Source organism: Geotrypetes seraphini, chromosome 4 (genome assembly GCF_902459505.1).
Source record: "Geotrypetes seraphini chromosome 4, aGeoSer1.1, whole genome shotgun sequence".
In the NCBI taxonomy this organism is placed as follows: domain Eukaryota; kingdom Metazoa; phylum Chordata; class Amphibia; order Gymnophiona; family Dermophiidae; genus Geotrypetes; species Geotrypetes seraphini.
Window position 1 is genome coordinate 237,524,324 of NC_047087.1, and position 24,973 is coordinate 237,549,296.

General features: G+C 46.1%; 1 protein-coding gene across 4 annotated transcripts in view; it reads left to right on the forward strand.

Moving 5' to 3' along the window:
* Positions 1-24,973, forward strand: part of VPS26A (VPS26, retromer complex component A) — a 131,168-nt gene that overhangs the window by 21,470 nt on the left and 84,725 nt on the right. For all 4 annotated transcript variants that reach the window (XM_033942282.1, XM_033942284.1, XM_033942281.1 and 1 more), the window contains 2 exons: positions 16,195-16,270; positions 21,563-21,719. In XM_033942282.1, coding sequence (XP_033798173.1) covers positions 16,195-16,270; positions 21,563-21,719 — 233 coding nt within the window. The remainder of the gene's footprint in view (positions 1-16,194; positions 16,271-21,562; positions 21,720-24,973) is intronic.

The window sequence follows — 24,973 nt, forward strand, 5'->3', positions numbered from 1 at the left end:
CTCTTCATACTTTGGACTGTAAGCGGGCTTTAGCTTACTATTTAGACCGTACTAAGCCCCACAGATCATCTCCCCAACTTTTTTTTGTCCTTTGATCCGAATAAATTGGGACGTCCTGTTTCTAAACGTACGCTATCTAATTGGCTTGCTGCGTGCATTTCATTCTGCTATGCTCAGTCCGGACTGTCACTGGAAGGTTCTGTCACGGCACATAGAATTAGAGCTATGGCAGCATCTGTAGCTTTCCTCCGTTCCACGCCCATTGAGGAAATCTGCAAAGCTGCTACGTGGTCCTCAGTCCATACTTTTACATCTCATTATTGTCTGGATGCTTTCTCCAGACGGGATGGACATTTCGGCCAATCTGTTTTGCAAAATTTGTTTTCCTAATGGCCAACCTTCCCTCCATCCCTCTTTTTGTTAGCTTAGAGGTCACCCATCAGTCAAGAATATGCTGCCTGCTTGTCCTGGGATAAAGCACAGTTACTTACCGTAACAGGTGTTATCCAGGGACAGCAGGCAGATATTCTTGCGTCCCACCCACCTCCCCGGGTTGGCTTCTTAGCTGGCTTATCTTAACTGAGGGACCGCGCGTCGGGGTCGGGCGGGAAGGCACTCGCGCATGCGCGGTGCGGTCTCTAGAACTTTCCAAGTTCTTAGAGTGCAATCACTCTAAAAGTGTCCGTACCGGGGCTCCGTCGGTGCCGTCACCCATCAGTCAAGAATATCTGCCTGCTGTCCCTGGATAACACCTGTTACGGTAAGTAACTGTGCTATATGGAGCCATGAAACTTACAAGTTATTCCACACTTTTCTTGACACTCTTCATTTCATATCATTGAAACGAAAAGTTTCAAATGTGTGGAATAACTTGTAAGTTTCATAGCCTCAACAAATTTTCATTCTAAATGAAATGGCACGCACACATATTGCAAGACGTATATTTTTGCAAAGCCTAAATTGAAGTCTCGGTTGTTGGGTATAGAGGAGGGAGAGAGCAGCGCTGGCCCAGATGAGAGTTGGATGGAAGGGTTGACCTATGCATGGATCGAGGTATTTTAGATCATTTTTAGGTCTAAAATTGCCCCTCAACTTGTAATTGAGTATATATAATAAAGGTAATATATAAAAATTCATAAACTTGAAAAGTGGACTAACATGGCCACCAAACCATTTTGTTCATAAAGGAGAATGCATCACCATTTTAAGAGCAGCTTATTGTAAGCTGAGGTAATTCTGATATTTTTTTCTTTTTGTAAACTTTTTTGTTAGGATTAATGCATTCTGATTATAGATTAACTTTAAAAAAAAAAAAAAAACCTATAGAAGAGTGCCTTGCCGGATTAAAAAAAATGTATTTTGTTTTTATATTCCTGGGTTATCGTACATACTTAAATATAAATTAAGATTTTGGACCAAAAAATGGACCAAAAATGGGTGTCTCTTTGCACCCCCGCCTGAACCTGTTGCAGGCCTCCCATGAGACTGACTGAAGCCCTGGTGGTCCAGCAGTGAGCCAGGACAGGAGCAATTCTTCTTGTGTCCTGTCCTGGCTGACTCTAAATCACCCCGCCTCCCTCCCACCTGTACTTCTTACCTTTTTAAAGCCCTGGTGGTCTAGTAGTAAAGCAGAACAGGAGCGATCTTCCTACCTGTTCCACTTCACTACTTAGACCACCAGGATTTTAAAAGGTAAGGAGTCAGGAATGTGGGAAGGAGGTGGGGCGATTTAGAGTTGGTCGGAACAGGACATGGAAATTATCACTCCTGTCCTGGCTCGCCACTGGACTACCAGAGCTTCAGGCAGTCCCATGGGAGTCCTGCACCAGGTCCTAGGGGGGTGGGGGGAGCACAGACTAGAGCAGGGATAGGGAACTCCAGTTCTCAAGAGCCGTATTCCAGTCTAGAAGACCGCATCATTGATCACCTTGACAGACACGGTCTGATGAGAAACAGCCAGAAACGGGGGTTCCTCTAGTCCAGGGGTAGGGAACGACGGTCCTCGAGAGCCATATTCCAGTCGGGTTTCAGGATTTCCTCAATGAATATGCATTGAAAGCAGTGCATGCAAATAGATCTCATGCATATTCATTGGGGAAATCCTGAAAACCCGACTGGAATACAGCTCTCGAGGACCGTCGTTCCCTACCCCTGGACTAGAGGAACCCCATTTCTGGCTGTTGCTCATCAGACCGTGTCTGTCAAGGCGATCAATGATGCGGTCTTTTATCAGCGCCTCTACCATCTTTTCTGGTACCGAGGTCAGACTCACTGGTCTGTAGTTTCCCGGATCTCCCCTCACCTTTTTTGAAGATCGGCGTAATATTCGCCGCCTTCCAGTCTTCCGGAATCTTTCCCAATTTGATCGACAGCTTGGCTATTAGTTGAAGCAGTTCAGCTATAGTCCCTTTCAGTTCCTTGATGACCCTTGGATGGATGCCATCTGGTCCCAGGGATTTATCGCTCTTGAGCCTATCAATCAGCCTGCATACCTCTTCTAGACTGACCGTCAACCCTGTCAGTTTCCTGTCTTCATTTCCAGCATATAGCCTGACGGGTTCCGGTGTGCTGTGTATATTCTCTTCGGTAAATACAGATGCAAAAAATGTGTTCAGTTTGTCAGCGATTGCTTTGTCCTCCTTTAGCACTACCTTTATTCCATGGTCATCCAATGGTCCCACCGCTTCCTTCGCAGGTCGTTTCCCCTTAATATATTGAAAGAATGGCTTGAAGTTTTTCGCCTCCTTTGCTATTTTTTCCTCGTAGTCTCTTTTGGCCCCTTTTACTGCCTTATGGCACCTGCGTATTCCAGTTTTCGTTCGTTCTTGACCTTTACCATTCCTTAAACAAACTTTTCTTGTCTGATCGCTTCCTTCACCTCTACAGTGAACCATGCCAGTTCCTTGTTCTATATAAGCTAAATTCACATCTATCTGAGCAACTAGAGTATGTTCCTCCTCCTCCACATCCAAAGATAAGAGGGATGTTCAATAATTTATCTACCTCAAGTAGGAAACGTGGTTTTTTTTTTTAATTTTTTTTAAATTTTTTAGTATAGTCCCCTGATAGCTCCATACACTTCATCTACTTTTCCTGCAATAACTTTAACTCCTTTGAAATGAATTCTTCTGTATGACCTTCAAATCAGGATGTCACAACTTTCTTGATGTTTTCATCACTTGAAAATTGCCCACGGAGAGATTTCATCAAAACTCGGAAGAGGAAATAATCCAGAGATGCCAGGTCAGGACTGTAGGGTGGATGGCTAAGCTGCTGAAATCCACATTCTCGGATGGCAGCCTGTGATTGTCGTGCCACATGCACTGGCAAATTTTCATGAAGAAGCAGCAAGCTTGCTGTCAGTTTTTCTCATCTTTTCTCCTTGATTGACTCCCGCAAAGTGATCATTGTGCTAGCGTAACTCTCTCCCGGTTATGGTTGTCTTGTGTGGCATGAACTCCAGAAGCAAAAGTCCTTTATCATCCTAGAAGACAGTTGCCATGACTTTGCCTGCAGATTTTTCTGTCTTTGAACTTTTTTGGGGGTGGGGGATGACTTGTGTTTCCACTGCATTGACTCCATTTTGAACTTGGGATCTCTGTGATAGATCTAAGTCTCATTTCCAGTCAACAAATGAAAAAAATTCAGTCTGTCTTCACGGAGCATCTCCAAGTTTTTATGACAGCACTGACAGTTTTTATGATAGTTTTGTGCCCTTCTGATATGGCATCAGCATTCTTGGAACCCATCTTACACTAACCTTGGACATGCCTAAGTTTTCATGAATTATTTTCCAAACTGTATCTGCTGAGATGCTCATTTCTTCAGCTATTCGGCAGACATTAATTTGTCTGTCTGACAAAATTAAATCCTCGTCTTTCTTAAACATTTCTGTGGAAGTTGCTTCCACAGGCTATCCAATGTGGGGTCATCTTCAGTGGACTCTCTACCCCACTTAAACTGCTTGCTCCAAAATTTTACTTTGTAGGATGATGGGGCAGACTTAGCATAAACTGTAATCATTCGTTCATGGATCTCCTTTGGCTTTTTCTTTTCTTTTGTGAGAAATTTTATCACTGAATGGTGCTCCAAATCTAGCAGCTTCCTACTTGATTTGCCCGAGGACTCACCTTATATCCTGTCTCTTGGAATATTACTCACACTGAGTTGCAACTGTGCAAAAGTAACCTTGAGGCATGTCACAACATGGACAGACTTGTTTCAACACACTTACTACTTTCTTTCATACTCGGGTAAATAAATTATTGAATGTCCTTCATACTTCTTTGACCAAACGGTGACTCTGAGCCAGAAAGAATCTTTCTACTTCAACTTGATGGCCATGTGCTTTAGAAAGGGAGGAGTGTGTGGCGCAGTGGTTGGATCTACAGCCTCAGCACCCTGGGGTTGTGGGTTCAAACCCCGCCGCTGCTCCTTGTGACCCTGGGCAAGTCACTTAATCCTCCATAGCCCCAGGTACGTTAGATAGATTGTGAGCCCGCCGGGACAGATAGGGAAAATGCTTGAGTACCTGATTGTAAAAACCGCTTGGATAACCTTGATAGGCGGTATATAAAATCCTAATAAACTTGAAACTAGAACAACAAGTGCTACACTATCCTGCTGGGTGGTGATGAGCTCTACAGTGAGAGAGTAGCACCTTGCTGGAGCCTTCATTTGGGCCTAAAGTTGTAGTCGTGATAAACTAAACCCTTAGAGTGAAAGAAATTGAAATACTGTCAATGAAACAGAAACAACTTCTGCTTGAAAGAGTAGGGCGTTCTGCTTTCGACATAGTACTGCTACAAAAAACCTCTGGAGCTCCCGCAAGGTAATGCCAATTATTTATTTATTTTGACTTATTTCCTGCCCTCCTAGAAAGCTCAGGATGGGTAACAGAAGAACAAACACAGATTCTGAGAACGAGCTAACAGAAAAACTGGGAGGGTAATAGAGGGAGACCTTGGCACAATATTAAAGGCTAACAATGCACAGATTCCGTAGGCATAGGATCTAGGTACAAGGTGAGGCTAACATGTTATCATTTACAGAGAGGAATCAGGTGGAGCAAGGGCATACATAGTTTAGGGGCAGAGACTCTGGAAACACAGAGCATAGCAGGGCATGGACTGAAAAGCATGTTAGAGGTAAATAAACGGAAGATCAAGCAGTAGTGTAATCTTGTTCATCTGGCAGTTCATATATCTTTTTTAGAAGAGGAAGGTCTTTACTGCCTTTTGGAAAGTCAAGGGAGTCCAGGGATCCAAGTTGTGTGTGCAAATGATTCCAAAGCTTAGGGATGAAGTAAGTGGCTGTAGGAGCGTTTACATGCAAAGGGCTCTTACTGGGGGAATGCAGAGTCATTTCTCTATTTTGGAGCGGAGGGGGCAGTTGGGCATGTATGGGTGCAATTTGGTAACTACATAGGGTCTTTGATGTGGAGGATTTTATGGGCTAATATGAGGCCCTTGAAGGCACAGCGCTTGCTGATAGATAGCCAGTGCACTGCAAGTAGTGCAGGTGAGAGAGGGTCGTGGAAACGGGGATTTTTTTTTAGGAGGCGGAACGCCGCATTTTGTACTCATTTCAGACGGTTCAAGTTTTTTGCAGTGATGTTGAAGAGTATGTTGCAGTAATCCATATATAAGAGCACATAGGCATATAGGAGCTGAGCAAAGTCTGGTTCAGTGTGGTAAGAATGGATCCTTCTTAACTGACGCAAGTAATAGAATGAAAAGAAAGAGATGGAGATGACTTGGGAGATGTGGGCAGTAAGAGAAAGATGGCAGCCCAGTATTGCACTGAGGCTGCGAACCTGGTCTTTGGCTATTAGGGTGGTTGATTCCCAGAATAAAGATGGGCGTGTGAAGCTTGAGATCTGTTTCCTGACCCAGAAGAGGAGCTCTGTTTTGGCAGTGTTGAGTTGAAGTTTGTTGTGAGTCATCCAGTCTTTCATGTCTATGAGACAGTTGTAAAGCTTTTTTGTTTGTTTGTTTTTTTGTAATCATTTTTATTAGAAAGGGTACAACCGGGTAACAGGAACAACAATAATATCGAAAGCGCAAATACAAAGAGGCAGTATATACACAAGAAAGTATACTCTCCACAAATAGGTACATAAATGGCACAGGTATAGCAGAGCAACAAAGAGAAACCCTTTCAGCCCTCCTCAGTTCGTAAAGCTTAGTGAGTTGGGTGGCTCGATCCTTACCCAGTGGAAGGAGCAGTTGGATATCATCAGCGTATGAATGGACTGTGATGTGTTTGTTGGCAATGTCTATGGAAGACTTAGGAGCTCATAATCGAAACGGAAATTAGTCTAAAAACTGGCCATAATCGGCACTTAGGCCATCCAAGTGCCGATAATTGAACCGGGTTTTAGACGTATTTAAAAACGACCTAGGCCATCACAGTGCTGCTGAATGACCAGAGCTAAAAGGGGCGTGTCAGGAGGAGTGTTGGTGTAATTTGAACGGACTGTGGGCCGTCCTAGACTTAGTCATACCGCATATATAACCGAAAGTTTTACAACACTGCCTAGACGGAATCTGGACGTTGTGCCTTAGGCCATTTAAAACCAGGTCTAAGTCGCAAGAAGGGTATCCAAAGTGAACAGATAAGCAATGTAGACACAAAGTACAGACTCCCACACACTGCTCCAGTGATCACTGCCCCCCCCACCCCATAAAAATCATAATAACAACTTTACATATCTGCCTCCAGAACATCAGCATCTGTCAGCCTGGTATAGGAAAGCCTAGTAGAGCTGCACAGAGGTGGCTTAAGTGTTCTTGGGGGTAGGTTAGTGAACCGTGGAGAGGAGGATCCAGGCCCATAAGCCACTCTAATCACTGCATTCATGGTGAAACATGTGCACCCCCCAAAGCCCCCCTAACTCTTTTGTACCGACTGAAGCCATAAGGGCTATTGGGTGGTAGATAGGTGGGTCTAGTAGATTCTGGGGATGTTTTGAGGGCTCACCATGACCTATAAGAGAGATTTAGTGAAATGTTTATGTGGGACCATTTTTGTGATGTTCATAGCAGTGCCTTGTAAGGTACCCCACTACTCTGGTGCCATATCTGGGTGTCCAGTCCATCACTTTTCGGGTCCCTCCTGCACCCAAAAGGTCTTTTTCTAGGCGTTTGTGACTTGGCTGAAGTTTTGGATGAAAATGGGGTATAAAGATGGACAACAGAGGTCTGGGTGATCAGACGGCTAGACGTACAGTTGGACGATTTTCAGGAAAAAAAAATGATGGATGTATTTTTTGAAAATGGATCTTTTCCCATGTCTGACTTTGGGTGACTTGTGACTTAGGCCCAAAATGGACTTAGACGTTTCTTTAGATTATGCTCCTTCACATGTATAGGTTGAAAAGGAGTGGGTATAGTAAGGCTCCTTGGGGACCCCACATTTTGTTGGTTTAGGCTTAGAGGAATCTGAACTGAACAGAACGGATTGTATTCTCTGTTACAGGATGAGAACTATTGGAGTGCTGACCTTGTGATTCCTAGGCTGGTAAGTTTTTTGTAAGCAGGATTTGGTGATCGACAGTATCAAAGGCTGTTTTGAGGTTGAGCAGGATCAGTAGGGCATCATTTCCCTTATCCAGGATGGACCAGCATTCATCTATGATATCCAAAAGGACAGTTTAAATAGGTATCTGGAATGGTTGGGGACTTTTTGAAGAAGCTGTGCATTGTAGGCTTTTTTATGCCTCCAGATTAGCAGATTTATAATTCGTTGAAAGATTTTTCCAAAGGGCTTTATTCTCTTTACTTTGGCGTTTAACCCATCTTCTTTCGGTTTTCCTAAGGTTTCTTTTTTGGGTTCTGAGTTCATCAGTGAACCATGGGGAAGAGAGATTGTGGGTGGTTGGTTTTGTCTTTCAAGCTTGGGCTAGATTCTCATATAGGTTTTATCCCTGTGTGCCAGATAGAGACTGTTGAGTTGATAAGAGTGGATGTCTTGGTCTCATTCTTTGGTAAGTTTGTGGATACAAGCAGCAAGGTCCGAGTCCGGTTTGAGTGCTTTCCTAGTGGGATGGAGGTTTTTGAGAGCCAGGTAGGGGTTTGCTAGGGAAATGGAAAGTGATGAAGTGGTGGTGTGACCGTGTGAGCAATTCTTTAGGGATTTGGGGGTCAGTTCTTCGTGAATAAAGATTAGGTCTAGGATGTTGCCTGCTGAGTGTGTGGCAGGTGAGACAATCTGGAATCCTAGGTTTTCTAAATGCAAGCCTCCCATTTGCCAAAGAAATATATACAGTTGACCTGTTTTGAAGAAGCAAGACTAGCTCTGATACTCCAAGATGATTTATTTTATAAAAATAACTAGTTGGGAGGTGAAAACGGGGTTCAAGAGGAAGAGAAATTGGACACCGCTGAGTAACCTCCTACTTTAAATATAAGAGGATTTTAGTTACAGTATTAGCTTAAATGTCCCTGCTCTACTGGTAACTAGTTCTCCAACTGGTCCAGGAGCTAATGTCACTGAAAAATCCAAAATCGACATGATTTGTCTTCATCATCCACTGGATACCCTAAGTCTGTGTGTACTAGGCATAACCCACAGGTTCTGGAGTGATCTGATGAAGAAGATAAGAAAATGAGCAGTCACAGACAAACCTGTCTGTAGGGAGATGGAGGGGAAAAAGCCATCGGGCAAGGGAGCCTCCGGCCTCTTCTCAATTAAGAGTGGTGTGGCAGGGGAGAAAGTGAGGAGCCACCTCCACTTGCTGAAAGACAAGCTGTGAGCAACTCCTGATCATGTTGATGCTTCTGTCTCCAACAAGTAGCCCATGAGTAATTCAAGCTGTCCCCCCCCCCTCTTTTGTTTCAGTTTGACAGTTGTTGTAGTTACATAATTTGGTCAGCTGATCTTTCTCCATTACATGGATCAATAGTTTTCCCTTTAGAACAAGAATCTCAAAATCCCTCCTTGAGGACCGCAATCCAGTCGGGTTTTCGGGATTTCCCTAATGAATATGCATGAGATATATGTGCATGCACTGCTTTCAATGCATATTCATTGGGGAAATCCTGAAAACCCGACTGGATTGCAGCCCTCAAGGAGGGACTTTGAGATTCCTGCTTTAGAAGGAAGTTTACTATTTGGGTAGGATTACCATATGGCTCCAGAAAAAGGAGGACAGATTGAGACATCTGAATTTTACTTCCATTAAAAGCAATGGAAGTAAGGAAGACAGATTGAGACATCCGAGTCTCACTTCCATTGCTGTCAAGGGAAGTAAAACCCAGATGTCTCAGTCTGTCCTCTTTACTTTCATTGCTTTTAATGGAAGTAAAATTCAGATGTCTCAATCTGTCCCCCTTTTTCTATATCAAGCCCACTATACAAGGGAACTTGAATTAACTAAGGTGATATACAAAACAGCTCTCATTAATCACCTTGAAATAACACAATTATCAATATATGAATCATCAGCATCAAGACTTCAAATGTGCTTATTAGTGAACGCTCAGACCCACAACTATAACCTTAGTGAAAAATCACAGAGTCAGCTGTATTTGGAGCCATCATCGCGTGTTCACTGTCTCTTCCACCAATTATCGTAGACCTTATGTTCTAACATATTCCAATAGACACTCAATTGGAAAAAATGGTAAACTTATGTGGTATATTTGGTGGTAACACTGCCAACCCATAGCTGTTCCAGGTACATTCTTAATCGCCAAAGCTGGTACATATTCACCGATCTCCCCCAACCTAGGTTTCACTGGTTGGCTTCTTCAGAAGGGGATATGGGAAGCAAGACTCCTCCATCCAGCATACCATTTTTTCCAATTGAGTGTCTATTGGAATGTGTTAGATCGTAAGTTCTACGGTAATTGGTGGAAGAGACAGTGAACACGCGATGATGGTCTCCAAACACAGCTGACTCCATGATTTTTCACTATGGTTATAGTTGTGGGTCTGAGCATTCACTAATTTAGATCAATTCGCTATGGCTCTTTTTATCTAACTTTTGTCCTCTTTTCATAGAGACCCAAAAGGAACTTCTCCAGGTACTGTGTGCAGTTCTGGAGATATACTTTCAAAAAGATATAAACTGGATTGACATAGTCCAGAGGACAGTGACTAGAATGGTCAGAGGATTTCATCTTAAATCATTTGAGGACAAAGATCTAAATATGAATACTTTGGAAAAAAGCAGGGACGAGGAAACTTACATACCTCATAATAAATAGCACCAGCTGTGAACCAAATTGAACCAATGACAGCCACCACAATTTATGAGAAGAAAGAGAGACCTAAGCAACCATATCTTAGCATTTTTTTTGCTACTTCAGCTTGTCTACGGTGTTCTTTGCTCACATGTTTAAAGACAATAGACTGTTTTCAGTCCAATTCTTTATATGTGAGGTTGCAAACCATTGGACCCCTGAGGAAGGTGTGTTCGCCGAAACATGGACCGTGTAGGGTCCGGTTGGATTTTTATCACAGTATTTTTAATCATTGTATTTTTTAAATTGAATTTTCATGGTTTTATATGTCAGTGCTTAATAAATTATCTCCAGAATATCTGTATCCACAGTTTTTTGTTTTTGTTTTCATCGGTGAATTGTTTTCACTGTAGATCATTGGGTCTCCCCATTTTTCTTTGTTGTGCAACCATACTAAAGACCACTATTTTAGTCTTTTTCTCAGATGGAGACTTAAAATCTCCAAGGTGTAAATTCAAAGGAATTGGGCCTCTTTCAGTTGAAAGGAAGCTCTGAAATGGGGGCTTATGGGATGGTGGTGACAGTTATGGACTTGGGAGTAATCTAAGAGAAGTATTCCTTTATAGAAAGGGTAGTAGAGAATTTGAGGAAGCATTGGACAAGCACAGAGGGGGATGATTGAGCTTAGTATGTGGTGCGGGTGGACAGACTGGATAGGCCATATGGCCTCGTATTTCATGCTATTCCATCTAAAATCTAAAGCTTGTTAAATAACAATTTATCTTATATTCCGCAATATACCTTCAAGTTCAATGTGGATAACAACAATTTTAAAAAATAACACAATAACCAGGAATTACAAACTTAAAAAAACAACAAAAAAAACCCAGCACTATTAGAATCCATTTTGAGACAGCAGAAATTTCCTAAACAAAAGTGTCTTAAGTTAATTTGAGTCCACTGGGATCAAAGATAGTACCTGCATATAATGTGTACAGCGCTGTGTATGCCTAGTAGAAACATAGAAAGATGACGGCAGAAAAGGGCCATGGCCCATCAAGTCTGCCCACTCTATTAACCCACCCAAACTACCCTCCAGGGGGGTCACTCACAGGTGGCATCACCTCTACACTACCCTCGTAGAGATCCGACGTGGGCATCACATTTTTTCTTAAAATCTTGTATGCTGCTGGCCATGATCACCTGCTCCGGGAGTTCGTTCCAATGGTCCACCACCCTTTCTGTGAAGAAGTACTTCCTGGTATCCCCATGAAATTTCCCGCCCTTGATCTTCAGCGGATGTCCTCTTGTGGCCGAGGGACCTTTGAGAAAGAAAATGTCGTCTTCCACCTCTATGCAACCAGTGATGTACTTAAATGTCTCAATCATGTCTCCCCTTTCCCTACGCTCTTCGAGAGAGTATAGCCGCAATTTGCGCAGCCTTTCTTCGTATGAGAAATCTTTGAGCCCCAAGATCATCCTTGTGGCCATGCGTTGAACTGACTCAACTCTCAGCACATCTTTACGGTAGTGTGGCCTCCAGAATTGCACACAGTACTCCAGGTGAGGTCTCACCATGGTCCTGTACAATGGCATTATGACCTCTGGCTTCCGACTAACAAAGCTTCTATGGATACAACCCAGCATTTGTCTAGCCCTGGATGAAGCCTTTTCCACTTGAATGGCTGCTTTCATGTCTCTACTAATGATCACCCCTAAATCCCGCTCTGCTGCAGTGCTAGCCAAGATCTCGCCATTTAGTGTGTATGTTCTGCACGGATTATTGTTGCCAAGGTGCATGATCTTACATTTTTTCGTGTTGAAGCCCAGCTGCCAGGTCGTAGACCAATGTTCCAGTAAAAGCAGGTCTTGCTTCATGCTGTCGGTCAAATCATTTTTACTTACAGTGTTATAGTAGCGCTATAGAAATGAATAGTAGTAGTAATTGATGTCTAAATTGTTAACTTTTAAAAATTATAGTGATTTCTTTATTTTTGCAGCCTGAAAAGAAAATAATTTGCCTACTTGTTTCTGCCGTTTCTTACCCCTCAAAGAGGGAAAGGTAAATGGATACATGTTTCTAAAAGATCTAGCAGGAGTTGCTTGCAAAAAATGCTCAATTAGATAATTCGACGCTGGTCCATATAACACCTTAAGTAAAACAAAAAAAAATATTCTGATTCAGGAAGCTAATGAATTTTATGATAAGAAATGCTGCTTCCATTTTTCAGTGAGTATATCAGACAGTTACAGTAGGTCAATGCTTTTAAAATATAGTAATCACTTAATTAAAAGGGCGGTTACTTGACAAGGAGATGTGAACGGTGCAGATTGCAAGACCTACCTTGTTGGCAACTGCATACAGCTAAGGAGATGTCTGGCATTGTGTGTTCTAGAAAATCTTATGTATTTTCTTTTAGACCTTTCTTCTCCATAAACTTCCCTATCTAGTTTTCTTTACTTCTTTCTTTTCCTAGATTCTCTGGTACACCTCAAGCCTATTTATGCCTCTCTGCAGCAAACCTCAAATTTTCCATTCGTCTCTTCCCCCACTGTGGTCTCTGCCTTCAATTCTGTGCTGCTTAGCACAGGATGGCACCAGTATGCAATGAGAAGCAAGAAGTACTTCATCAAGTTCTGTGGCCCCCACCTACTTTTATGACCTCTTAATGAAGAATCTGTAGGCCATAGGAGGAATAGGGAGAAACAACTGAGATTAGCATTTTCTTGTACAGCAGAACTGGTAGTCTTGACCAGTGAATGAAACCCTCAGCTGTGAAGGTTATAGAGAGCCCACTGTTTTGTTTTCCTGTTCTGCTTTCCATCACTCTGGAATGAGCTCCACCCTCTCAGTTGTACTCTCTATAAGTGAAAAGTAGGGAGCATGTCTGTTCTGGTTCAAGTGTAATTTTTTATTATTTTCAGGGATTTTATTATCCAGTTAGAGGCTTTTTGTTCTGCAGAGACTCCCACCCTGTGGCATCTTTGGCTGCGAGAAGATGCAGACTCTCAGGGCTGAGGTTTGTAACCCACAGGCAAATGCCTTGCATAATTCCTGTGCAGTCTACATCAGTAGTTCTCATAGCTCAAGGTCCATACCCTTTGGAGCAATCTCACCCCAGGTTTGTCTGCCGTAGGCTTGAGTAGCTCGCCTCGGATTCTGTCTGTTGTGGGCTTGAGCGCAGACTGAGCAGATCCTGTGGCGGTTTTATCCAAGACTGAGGCCGACTGGACCCTCAGACCCAGGATCGCGTGGCTCCTCTGTGGATCTGAGGGCCCAGTTCCATGTCGGGGACTGGACTGCAGTCCGAACAAACAAGTCATCTGTTGGACTTCAGGCTTATCTGAGGCAGAAATCTTTTCTCACCTCTGATTAGAGGTTTCCCTATGTAGCTCCAGCACAGAAGCATGGCACAGTGAGTAAGGCTATTACAGCTATGGGGAAAATCGGGGTGGGAGGTTCTTTTAAAAGTCATTTGACAGTTTCTGAGATTAGTGATCAGGTCCCTCACCTCTCAAAACTCTTTCCCCTTCATTTTTTTTGTGTTTTGTATTTTTTCTCCACAGGCTGTGTTAGGTGCCAGAATTGCTGTTATGCCCATCTTGGATTTCCTTATTCTAATTTTAAAAGCTTCCATCTGCCTCAATACCCCTTATTTTTGATAGAAAACAGTATAGATGACTGGTGGAGATCCTTTGGATTCATGCCAGATTTGTGGTGAATGCTTATCTGGTACAAGCCTGGCCTGTGGAAGAGCTCCTGTATGTGTTTGTTTATCATTGGCCAAGGGGGAGAGTGCTTTGATGGTTGGAACATATCCAGGTTGAAAAATTCTAGTAGCTTCAGATTGACCAAGGTGACTGTGATACACTGACTTAATACATCTGCAGAAGGATGAGACTCTCAGGCTTGCTTGTCATCCGAATTAGAGAATGTCACGGTGATAAAATTCATCACCATTCCCGTCCCCGCGGATAACTGCAGGAAACCATCCCCATGTCATTCTTTAAGGAGAATCAGAGTATGAATGGGCACAAACACTGACCTTCAAGCTTTGCATTTAAGAATGCTGGTTTAGAAGGACTAAGGTTGAGATGGACACTAAAGAATGACACGGGATGGTTTCCGGTGCTGAATGGTGCTGAATTTTGTCATAATGTCATTCTCTAATCCGAATCTTTTCTCACAGGATCCGGAGCAATTTGTTCTTACGGGCATAGCTTTTGCGTTCAAAGCCTTAGGCCATAAAGGCTACACAACTAACGTTATTGCCACGTTCCTGAGGTCTAAGAAGCAGTCCACATTTAGCAGCTTACATAAAGCCTGGAAGTGTTTCTAGATTTGGTGCAAGCAAAATTGCTCGGACCCTGTGACTGTACCTGTGTCAATGGTGCTGGACTTCTTACGGGAAGGTCTGAAGAAAGGCCTAGTGATTGGCGCTCTCAAGGTACAGATAGCTGGACTTTCCTTTTTTCCCAAAGCATAGTTCAGCAAGGTCATGTAGGTGTCCCATTTGGATGTTTCCAGATTTTTGAAGGGAACCTTATGTCTTCGTCCTGCAGTGTGGCAGCCCTTTCCATCTTGGGATCTTAATTTGGTTCTGCGGGCTTTTGCGAAGGCTTCATATGAACCTTTGGAAGAGGCATCCCTGATAGACCTGACAAGACAGTTTTCTTAGTAGCTGTAATGTCAGCAAGAAGAGTGTTGGAGTTGCAAGGCTAACGTCTCGATTCCTTTCTACCTACCGAAAGTCGTGACCTGTTTTCACGTAAACCAAGAGGTGTGCCTCCCAGCCTTCACACCTATGAGAGTGAAGAAAGTGGATAGACTGTTGAAATTTTCTGGATTTGCAAAGAATTTTGCTTCTTTTTCTAGAAATCACCAATGAGTTCCAGCTGTCTAATCACCTCTTCGTTCTTACAAATGCAGCACTGTATCTAAAGCGACTATATCCAGATGGATTAGGATGGCCATATCTTCCACCTATATTGGAAGCAGAAAGAAGTCTTCAGGGGGGGTGAAGGCACACTCCACTTGTAGTGTTTAGCAGAATCTAGAGCAGTCTCGCCTTCAGAGATTTGCAGGGCAGCTATTTGTCTAACTTCCACATGTTTACTAAGTTTTATAGGGTGGATGTTGCAGCCAGACTGGATACCACCTTTGGGTCCTCCATTCAGACAGCAGGCTCATTTGTCCAATCCTAGGAACCTGGGACTGCTATGATACATCCCACTGGTCAAGACTACCAGTCCTGTTGCATAAGAAGGAAAAGATTAGGTTCTTACCTTGCTGATCTTCTTTCTTGTAAGCAGGAATGGTGGTCGTGACGCCCGCCCTGTGAGATGTATATTCGCCTACTTTCTGTTTCAGACATACCTGCCTTGTTCTATCTCCTACCCAGTAGCGTCAGGAATGAAGAGGAATTCACTCATAAGAAGCTCATTATAAATACTGAGCAATAGAACTATTTATGTAGGTGGCCCCTTTTGTTTTCACCTTGTTTGTTTCAGTTATTAGTAATTTAAAAACTTTGCTTGTATTTGGAGCAGAACAAACTTACGCGGTTTGGGGGAGTTTCCCTGCACCCCTCTCTTATGTTTGCATTCTAGAACTCGCTAGAAGCTTTGGTACTGACTGAGGGAGTGGAGTATATCCTAGAGTGATGGAAGTTGAAGCATGGAAACAAAACAGTGGGCTTTCTACAACACTCAAGCCTAATGAGGGTTTTACCCACTGGTCAAGACTGCCATTCCTGTTTACAAGAAAGAAGATTAGCAAAGTAAGAACCTAATCTTTCCTTGTCTGTCCTCAAGGTCTTTCATTTGAATTTCCAGTTGTTGAGCTGGGACCTGGACATTTTATGTGTGGTGTTATCCTTGCCTTATAACTTTTATACCTGCAAAGCTTTACTAGAGTAGATATTTTCTTAATCAGGATTTATTACAGAGCAGTTTGGGAGGCATAATTTCCAAAAACAATATTTATTTGTAAAACTTACTTTGACAGGTGAACATTGTCTTTAAAGTGCCTGGGAAGAAACTAGAACACCAAGGAATTAGAATTGAATTTGTTGGACAAATTGGTGAGTGTAAATAAGTAAAAAAAAAAGTTTGTGACTATAACAAATAGGTGACTGGGGATACGCTGAAGCCCTTTTAAACTTAATAAAAATGGACAATATATCCCAATGAAAGGATTTAAATACTTGGAAGTCATAGATTGTGGGCCAAAGCCTAATAGGGTTTTCTTGATATATTTCAATTACCGTATTTTCACATAGATAACGCGCACCCGTGTAAAACGTGCACACAGGTATAGCGCGCAAAAAACACAAATTTATGTACAGAAATTTTTTATATACCGCGCACACCCGTATACCACACATGCTGCCCGACTCTTCCGTCGCTGCCAGACTCTCCTTTCACCCGCCCCGACTCTCCTCTCCCCCTTGAAGTCCTGTCCCCAGCCTGAAAGCCTGATGCCCCCCCCAACGTCCGATTCACACCCCCCCCCCGCAGGACCGCTCGCCCGCACCCCCACCCCGAAGGACCGCTCGCACGCACTCGCACCCCCACCCCCACCCTGAAGGACCGCTCGCACCCCCACAGCCTCCCGCCCCCCCCCCCCATCATGTAGAAGCTCCTACCGGTGTCCTGCTGCTTCCTCTTGGCGGTCTCGACTCCCCGACACAATCAGGGCAAGAGGGAGCTCAAGCCCTCTTGCCCCAGCCAACCGCAGCACCCCCGACACGATCGGGGCAAGAGGGAGCTCAAGCCCTCTTGCCCCGCCGACTCCCCAACTCCCCAACAATATCGGGCCAGGAGGGAGCCCAAGTCCGCAATACATTACGGGCAGGAGGGATCCCAGGCCCTCCTGCCCTCGACCCAAACCCCCCTCCCCCCAACGACCCCCCCCCAAGAACCTCCGACTGCCCCCCAGCCGACCCGCACGACACCCCCACCCCCCTTCCCCGTACCTTTGTGTAGTTGGCCGGACAGACGGGCGTCAAACTCGCCTGTCCGGCAGGCAGCCAACGACGGAATGAGGCCGGATTGGCCCATCCGTCCTAAAGCTCCGCCTACTGGTGGGGCCTAAGGTGCCTGGGCCAACCAGAATAGGCCCGGGAGCCTTAGGTCCCTCCTGGGGACGGGGCCTTGGGCACATGGTCGGGTTGGGCCCATGTGCCTCAGGCCCCGCCCCCAGGTGGGACCTAAGGCTCCCGGGCCTATTCTGGTTGGCCCAGGCACCTTAGGCCCCACCAGTAGGCGGAGCTTTGGGACGGATGGGCCAATCCGGCCTCATTCCGTCGTTGGCTGCCTGCCGGACAGGCGAGTTTGACGCCCGTCTGTCCGGCCAACTACACAAAGGTACGGGGAAGGGGGGTGGGGGTGTCGTGGGGGTCGGCCAGGGGGGTCGCGGGTCGGCTGGGGGGCAGTCGGAGGTTCTTGGGGTGGGTCGTTGGGGGGAGGGGGGTTTGGGTCGAGGGCAGGAGGGCCTGGGATCCCTCCTGCCCGTAATGTATTGCGGGGTGGGGGTAGGGGGTCGCCGTGGCCAGGAGGGTTTGGGCTCACAGGGCCAGGAGGACTTGGGCTCCCTCCTGGCCTGATATTGTCAGGGAGTTGGGGAGTCGGAGGGGCAAGAGGGCTTGAGCTCCCTCTTGCCCCGATCGTGTCGGGTGTCGGGACCGCCAAGAGGAAGCAGCAGGACACCGGAAGGAGCTTCTACATGATGGGGGGGGGTCGGAAGGCTGTGGGGGTGCGAGCGGTCCTTCAGGGTGGGGGTGCGGGTGGAGTGCGTGTGAGCGGTCCTTCGGGGTGGGGATGCAGGTGCGGGGGGTGCGAGCGGTCCTGTGGGGGGGGGGTGAATCAGACGTCGGGGGGAGGGGAACTATGTAAAAAAAATTTTGTACAACGCGCTCACGCGTATAACGCACAAGGGTGTGCACGGTATGTAAAAACCACGTATAACGCGCACGTTATATGCGAGAAAATACGGTACAACACGAGTTTCTTGATAGTATATTTGTTTAATTACTGAACAGCTACATTCCAGGAAATATACTGGTGACATTAGTAATAAAGATTCAGAGGAGGCATGAATGTGATGTAATCTGTATCTTTCAACCTTGTTGTCCTACTGTAACTTAGGATGAACGAGCAGTGAAAGTTGTACAGTAGAATCTTGGTGATCCAGCACCCATGAGGATTGGTGGATGCCGGATAACTGTTTTTTCTGGTTGATTGTTAGAAACCTTGTCTAACACAGATTTCAATTCTCCCCCCCTCCACCCCAAAGCATCAGCGATCCTTAGCTGCAAAACCCCCCTCTGTCCCTCCCTTAGGCCCCGAAGCAGCAGAAATAGGTGGTAGTGCTGTGCCACGAACTCCCTCACTCCCTTATCTGAAGTGGCAGCTGTTTAGCAGGAGGCAGCGCTCAAAACAGGCAGTTCACAGCCAGCCCTGACAGGGCCTTTCCTCTGTTGGGGCTGGCCACAAACAGCATATTTTGAGTGCTGCCTCCTGCTGACTGGCTGCTACTTCGTGTAATGGAGGGAGGGAGTAAGAGGGTTTATGGCTCAGGACCGCCACTTGCTTGTACTATTTTGGGGCTTGAGAGAGAGAGTGGGGTTCGTGACTTAGGACTGCTGCCACGGGTGCTTTGGGGGATGTGATTTTTTTTTTTTTTTTGCTGGTTGGGTGCAAGTGCTGGTTAACTGAGATTCAACTGTATAATCCTATCACTTCTGCACTGAACTGAAAGCTATCTACTTTGATACCAAAATTTGATGAAGTCACCTTACATATACAAAATAATGCCACTTACCTTTTGTGAACTTTGATTGGTATTGTGGAAAGTTAGCAAAAATGTGAAATACGAGGCTTTTTTTCTCTCAAATTGGGTAATTAAAAGGCTAACTAGATGAGTGACAGTTGTTTTTCAGGATTGTTTAGTTACCGTATTTTCGCGGATATAACGCGCGCGTTATACGTGATTTTACGTACCGCGCATACACCTCGCGCGTTATATGCCTGAGCGCGGTATACAAAAGTTTTTAAACATAGTTCCCACCCCGCCCGACGCCCGATTCACCCCCCCAGCAGGACCGCTCGCACCCCCACCCCGAACGACCGCTCGCACGCGCTCCCACCCGCACCCGCATCCACGATCGGAGCAAGAGGGAGCCCAAGCCCTCTTGCCCGGCCGACTCCCCGACGTCCGATACATCCCCCCCCCCGGCAGGACCACTCGCACCCTCACCCCGAAGGACCGCCGACTCCCCAACAATATCGGGCCAGGAGGGAGCCCAAACCCTCCTGGCCACGGCGACCCCCTAACCCCACCCCGCACTACATTACGGGCAGGAGGGATCCCAGGCCCTCCTGCCCTCGACGCAAACCCCCTCCCCCCAACGACCGCCCCCCCCAAGAACCTCCGCCCGTCCCCCAGCCGACCCGCGACCCCCCTGGCCGACCCCCACGACACCCCCACCCGCCTTCCCCGTACTTTGTGTAGTTGGGCCAGAAGGGAGCCCAAACCCTCCTGGCCACGGCGACCCCCTAACCCCACCCCGCACTACATTACGGGCAGGAGGGATCCCAGGCCCTCCTGCCCTCGACGCAAACCCCCCTCCCTCCAACGACCGCCCCCCCCCAAGAACCTCCGACCGACCCGCGACCCCCCTGGCCGACCCCCCCACCCCCCTTCCCCGTACCTTTGGAAGTTGGCCGGACAGACGGGAGCCAAACCCGCCTGTCCGGCAGGCAGCCAACGAAGGAATGAGGCCGGATTGGCCCATCCGTCCTAAAGCTCCGCCTACTGGTGGGGCCTAAGGCGCGTGGGCCAATCAGAATAGGCCCTGGAGCCTTAGGTCCCACCTGGGGGCGCGGCCTGAGGCACATGGGCCAAACCCGACCATGTGTCTCAGGCCGCGCCCCCAGGTGGGACCTAAGGCTCCAGGGCCTATTCTGATTGGCCCACGCGCCTTAGGCCCCACCAGTAGGCGGAGCTTTAGGACGGATGGGCCAATCCGGCCTCATTCCTTCGTTGGCTGCCTGCCGGACAGGCGGGTTTGGCTCCCGTCTGTCCGGCCAACTTCCAAAGGTACGGGGAAGGGGGGTGGGGGGGTCGGCCAGGGGGGTCGCGGGTCGGTCGGAGGTTCTTGGGGGGGGGCGGTCGTTGGAGGGAGGGGGGTTTGCGTCGAGGGCAGGAGGGCCTGGGATCCCTCCTGCCCGTAATGTAGTGCGGGGTGGGGTTAGGGGGTCGCCGTGGCCAGGAGGGTTTGGGCTCCCTTCTGGCCCAACTACACAAAGTACGGGGAAGGCGGGTGGGGGTGTCGTGGGGGTCGGCCAGGGGGGTCGCGGGTCGGCTGGGGGACGGGCGGAGGTTCTTGGGGGGGGCGGTCGTTGGGGGGAGGGGGTTTGCGTCGAGGGCAGGAGGGCCTGGGATCCCTCCTGCCCGTAATGTAGTGCGGGGTGGGGTTAGGGGGTCGCCGTGGCCAGGAGGATTTGGGCTCCCTCCTGGCCCAATATTGTCGGGGAGTCGGCGGTCCTTCGGGGTGGGGGTGCGAGTGGTCCTGCCGAGGGGGGAGAAGAATCGGACGTCGAGGGGGGGCATCAGGCTGTCAGGATGGGGACAGGACTTCAAGGGGGGACAGGCAGATCTTCAAGGGGGACAGGCAGACCTTCAAGGGGGACAGGACTTCAAGGGGGGACAGGCAGACCTTCAAGGGGGGACAGGACTTCAAGGGGGACAGGCACGGAGAGGCGGGGCAGTGCACTGAAAGTCAGGGCGGGTGAACGGTGAGTCGGGGCAACCAGAGGAGAGTCGGGGCAGTGCACCGAAAGTCAGGGTGAGTCGGGGCAACCAGATGAGAGTCGGGGAGGGCGAAAGGAGAGTCGGGGTGGCCAGAGGAGAGTCGGGGAGAGCGAAAGGAGAGTCGGGGTGGCCAGAGGAGAGTCGGGCAGCATGCGCGTTATATGCCTGAGCGCGGTATAGAAAAGTTTTTGTACATATCATCGTGATTTCTGCGCGCTATACCCCTGTGCGCGTTTTACAATGGTGCGCGTTATATCCGCGAAAATACGGTACTAGTCTAGTAATCCGTAAGATGCTCACACTTAAGTTCATCTGGTCAAAATATAGGTTATAAAAATAAATTGAATTTTACTTATAATTAAGTTACTCAAAATACCGGTACTCAGGTACCCATACCCTTCTTAACAAAATGAAGACAGAAGATCTTTCTTTTTAGCTGGCCTTTTATTGGTTGTCTAGGTTCAAATATGGTTAGGCATGTTGCCCCTTATCAACTCTCTTTCTTATCTCGTCTTTTAACTGTTAACATTTGGCTACTATTTTTTTCTATAATGTTTAGAACTATTCAATGACAAGAGCAATACTCATGAGTTTGTTAACCTTGTGAAAGAACTCGCATTACCAGGAGAGCTAATACAAAGCAGAAGTTATGATTTTGAATTCATGCAAGTTGAGAAGCCATACGAGTCCTACATTGGCGTCAATGTCAGATTAAGGTATGACTATTAAATGATTAATACCAAAATTGTTGTATTTAGAATTTTTTAATAAGGTATCTATAGAGTCTGGAGCATTTTCAGTAGGATCACTTCATAAATATATTCTTGATAAAACTGGAATGCTGCATAATCTCACAGGCAGTTTTTGGATGCACATGAGAAAATGCAATTAACCTCCTATACAACAATATATAGATCATCTACAGATCTCCCCCAAACTGCCCAGCTTTCATGTATATACCATAATGTTAGAGTAAAGCATTTGATTTGATTTGAATTTTAAGGGACTAGTTATATTGATGAAGACTTCTGTAACCAAAAATACAAGAACCCTGCTCATTAAGTGCAGATGAGAGGAATAAACTTAGGGCTAGGCTTTAGTAGAGAGACTCGCTATGAGCCCAGGAGAGGGTGATCACAGTTGCTGTTAAATGTTGGGAGGAAGGCAGGAAAGAACAAAAAAGTTCTAGTATGACTGACACATTATTCCTGAACCTTCGGATAGTCAACCCCTTCTCACGAGAAATCTTATAGAGAGCCTCATTAGCATTCTTTTTCCCTGCTTCTCAACTCTCTGGTCTGTCTTCCAGTTCCTCAGATGTCTCTACAAGTGAGATGGTAGGAGCCTGTCTTTTTTGCTTGTGTTTATTTTTCATTTAAATTCGGCTTTTGTGAGACTTCAGTGCTACAGTGCATCTCAATCAAGATGGTGTTGAGGACGGACGCCTGAACGGGAAGCAGCACGCCGTGGAGCTTTTTCTGTTTCTTTGGCTACTTACCGCTAAAGCGCAACTCTGACCCAGCATGGAAAGAGAAAGGGAACTGTTCGTCCTAACCCTCCGGTGTCCGGGACCCCGCAGCACATGATACAGCCGATGATATCGACTGCTTTTGCCCATTCAGCTGTGGAGACCCACTCTACTTCGGAGATGAGCCCACAGCTTTCGGCAGACCTTGGCACAGTAGCTGCCTGGGTGTTTCTGAGCCCGGAGCAGAGGTCAACTCCTCCCCAACCCGGAAGTCTGTTGGTGCAGGGAGCTGCAAGAGCTCAGCAGCCCGGTGAGGGAGGACTGGACTCCAGCAAAGGAGGGACACCAGCACTGGAGCCTCAGCAGAATGGTGTTGGAGATGTTGGTCAGCTAACCCCTACTACCATTGAAGGACAGGTGAGAGGAGCTTCTGGAGAAAATAACATCAGTTTTGGGGAGCTGAAAAGACCGGAGAAAATTGATATGGAAGTTCTTTGACAGGCCATATCTATCATGGACGCCAACCTTAAATTGAGTCTTTCAACTATCAAAACTGATTATGGAACTATCTATTCCAAGGTAGAGCAGCAAAGATTGCGACTAGTTAAATTAAGTGAGAAATTGGAGAAACAAGAAGAAAGTTTAAAGGAAATAAAGACTGTCCAATTGGAAATGGTTAAGGAAAGATCCTTTATTTCCTGCAAGTTGGAGAACTTTGAAAATTCACTTTGAATAATAACTTAAGGTTTTTGAATTTTCCTAAATGTCCCGTCATCTCACCAGTTGAGATGGCGAGCAAATATTTTTAAGAAGTCCTTGCCATTCCACTGGAAAATTTACCTCCAATTCTTAGGGCTTACTATTTGGATATTAGAAGACCTCAAGGGGAGTCTACTCCTAAGGAAAAACCTAAAGATACTGTTGATTTGTCTTTATTTTTGGAAAGTTCTCTTGAGGTGGTTACGGATAGAAACACTCTTATTATTGACTCTAGCCTTGGAAAGTGATAGGGCATATGTTTTACGCTTATATTTTCTCATATTAATGACAAGTTTTTGGGCTCAAATGTTAGAATTTTTCCAGATCTAGCTCAGAAAATCCAGAGGTGCAGAAAAGAGTTCTTGAGGCATCTCTGGCAGTAGAAGAGCGCATTCTCTAAGGTCAATGGTCTTCTTCCAAGGGGCAGACTGCTTCAACAGTGCAGACTGCTGGATCTGGAAACCATAGAACCCATACCAGAGGAAGACTTGGGCTCCAGCAGTTACTCAATATATTTCATAGTGCCAAGAGAGGCTCAGGCTGATTCTAGACCTCAAAGTGGTAAATGCAGCCCTCAAGATACCCGGTTTCACATGGAGACAGTAAGATCAGTAATTTCTTCAGTAGTGCCTGGGAAATTTCTCATCTCACTGAGGCCCATCTGCACATTCCCATTTTTCCAGAACACTGGAAGTTATTGTGTTTCCATGTGCTGGAACAGCACTTTTAGTTTTTGAGAGAGGATCCAGAAGGGGTGAACAGATCGCAGTCTCCATGTGCGACAAAGTCTGAGTATAACAGCATCTCCTTGGGTTTTCATGGGCGAGTTTCTGATCTAACATCACTTCCAGGGATCTTAATGGTAGATTGTAATGCCCAGGGTTTGCCCATGATAGAGATGCTGATTTCATTCGAGGTTGAGGAATTTGCAAAAAAGAATAGTTTTTTCAGAGTTAAGTTTGTTTGCCTGCCTTCACTCCCTTAGGTTTGAGGAAGAATGATAAGGTGCTGATGTGCGTAGAGCATTACTTCAGTCCTTCAGTATCTTGAGGTTACAAACAAATTTCAGCTGTTGGATCATCTTTTCGTACTGGCAGAGGCTTCCCACAAAGGCCGTCCAGCCTTGAAAGTAACCATTTCAAGATGGATCCGTATGGCCATTTCTTCAGCCTATATTGGAAGTGGAAAGCGACTGCCTATATCCATCAAGGCGCACTCCACTAGAAGCATAGCTTCCTCATGGGTGGAATCTTCAGCGGTGTCTCTGGAAGAAATCTGTAGAATGGCTACATGGTCCTCTGTTCATATGTGTTACAGGATGGATTTAGCAGTCAAAATGAATTCTACGTTTGGGTCATCCATACTGTCAGCAGCTTATCTGTCCCACCCTAGACTCTAGGAACTGTTTTGATGCATCCTGAGGGTTCAGGAATGATGCATCTGTTGTACTAGAAGAAAAGATTAGGCTCTTATCTCGGTAATCTTCTTTCTAGTAGATATACACACTTTTCCTGAAGTCCGCCCTATCAGATGTTCATTTGCCTGTGTATTGCCTTGAATGTGCCTGGGAATCCGGACATCTTGTTTCTTTCCTTTATCCAGCATTAACAAAGATAAAGGACTGCCGCGTCGAAGATCTAGAGGGTATTTTGTAGAATCTCCCACACTTAGTGCAAGTTGTGTTTAGGTTGGTGGTTTGTTTTGTTTTTACCTTGTTATGAAATGGTTATGTTTACCTTCTCC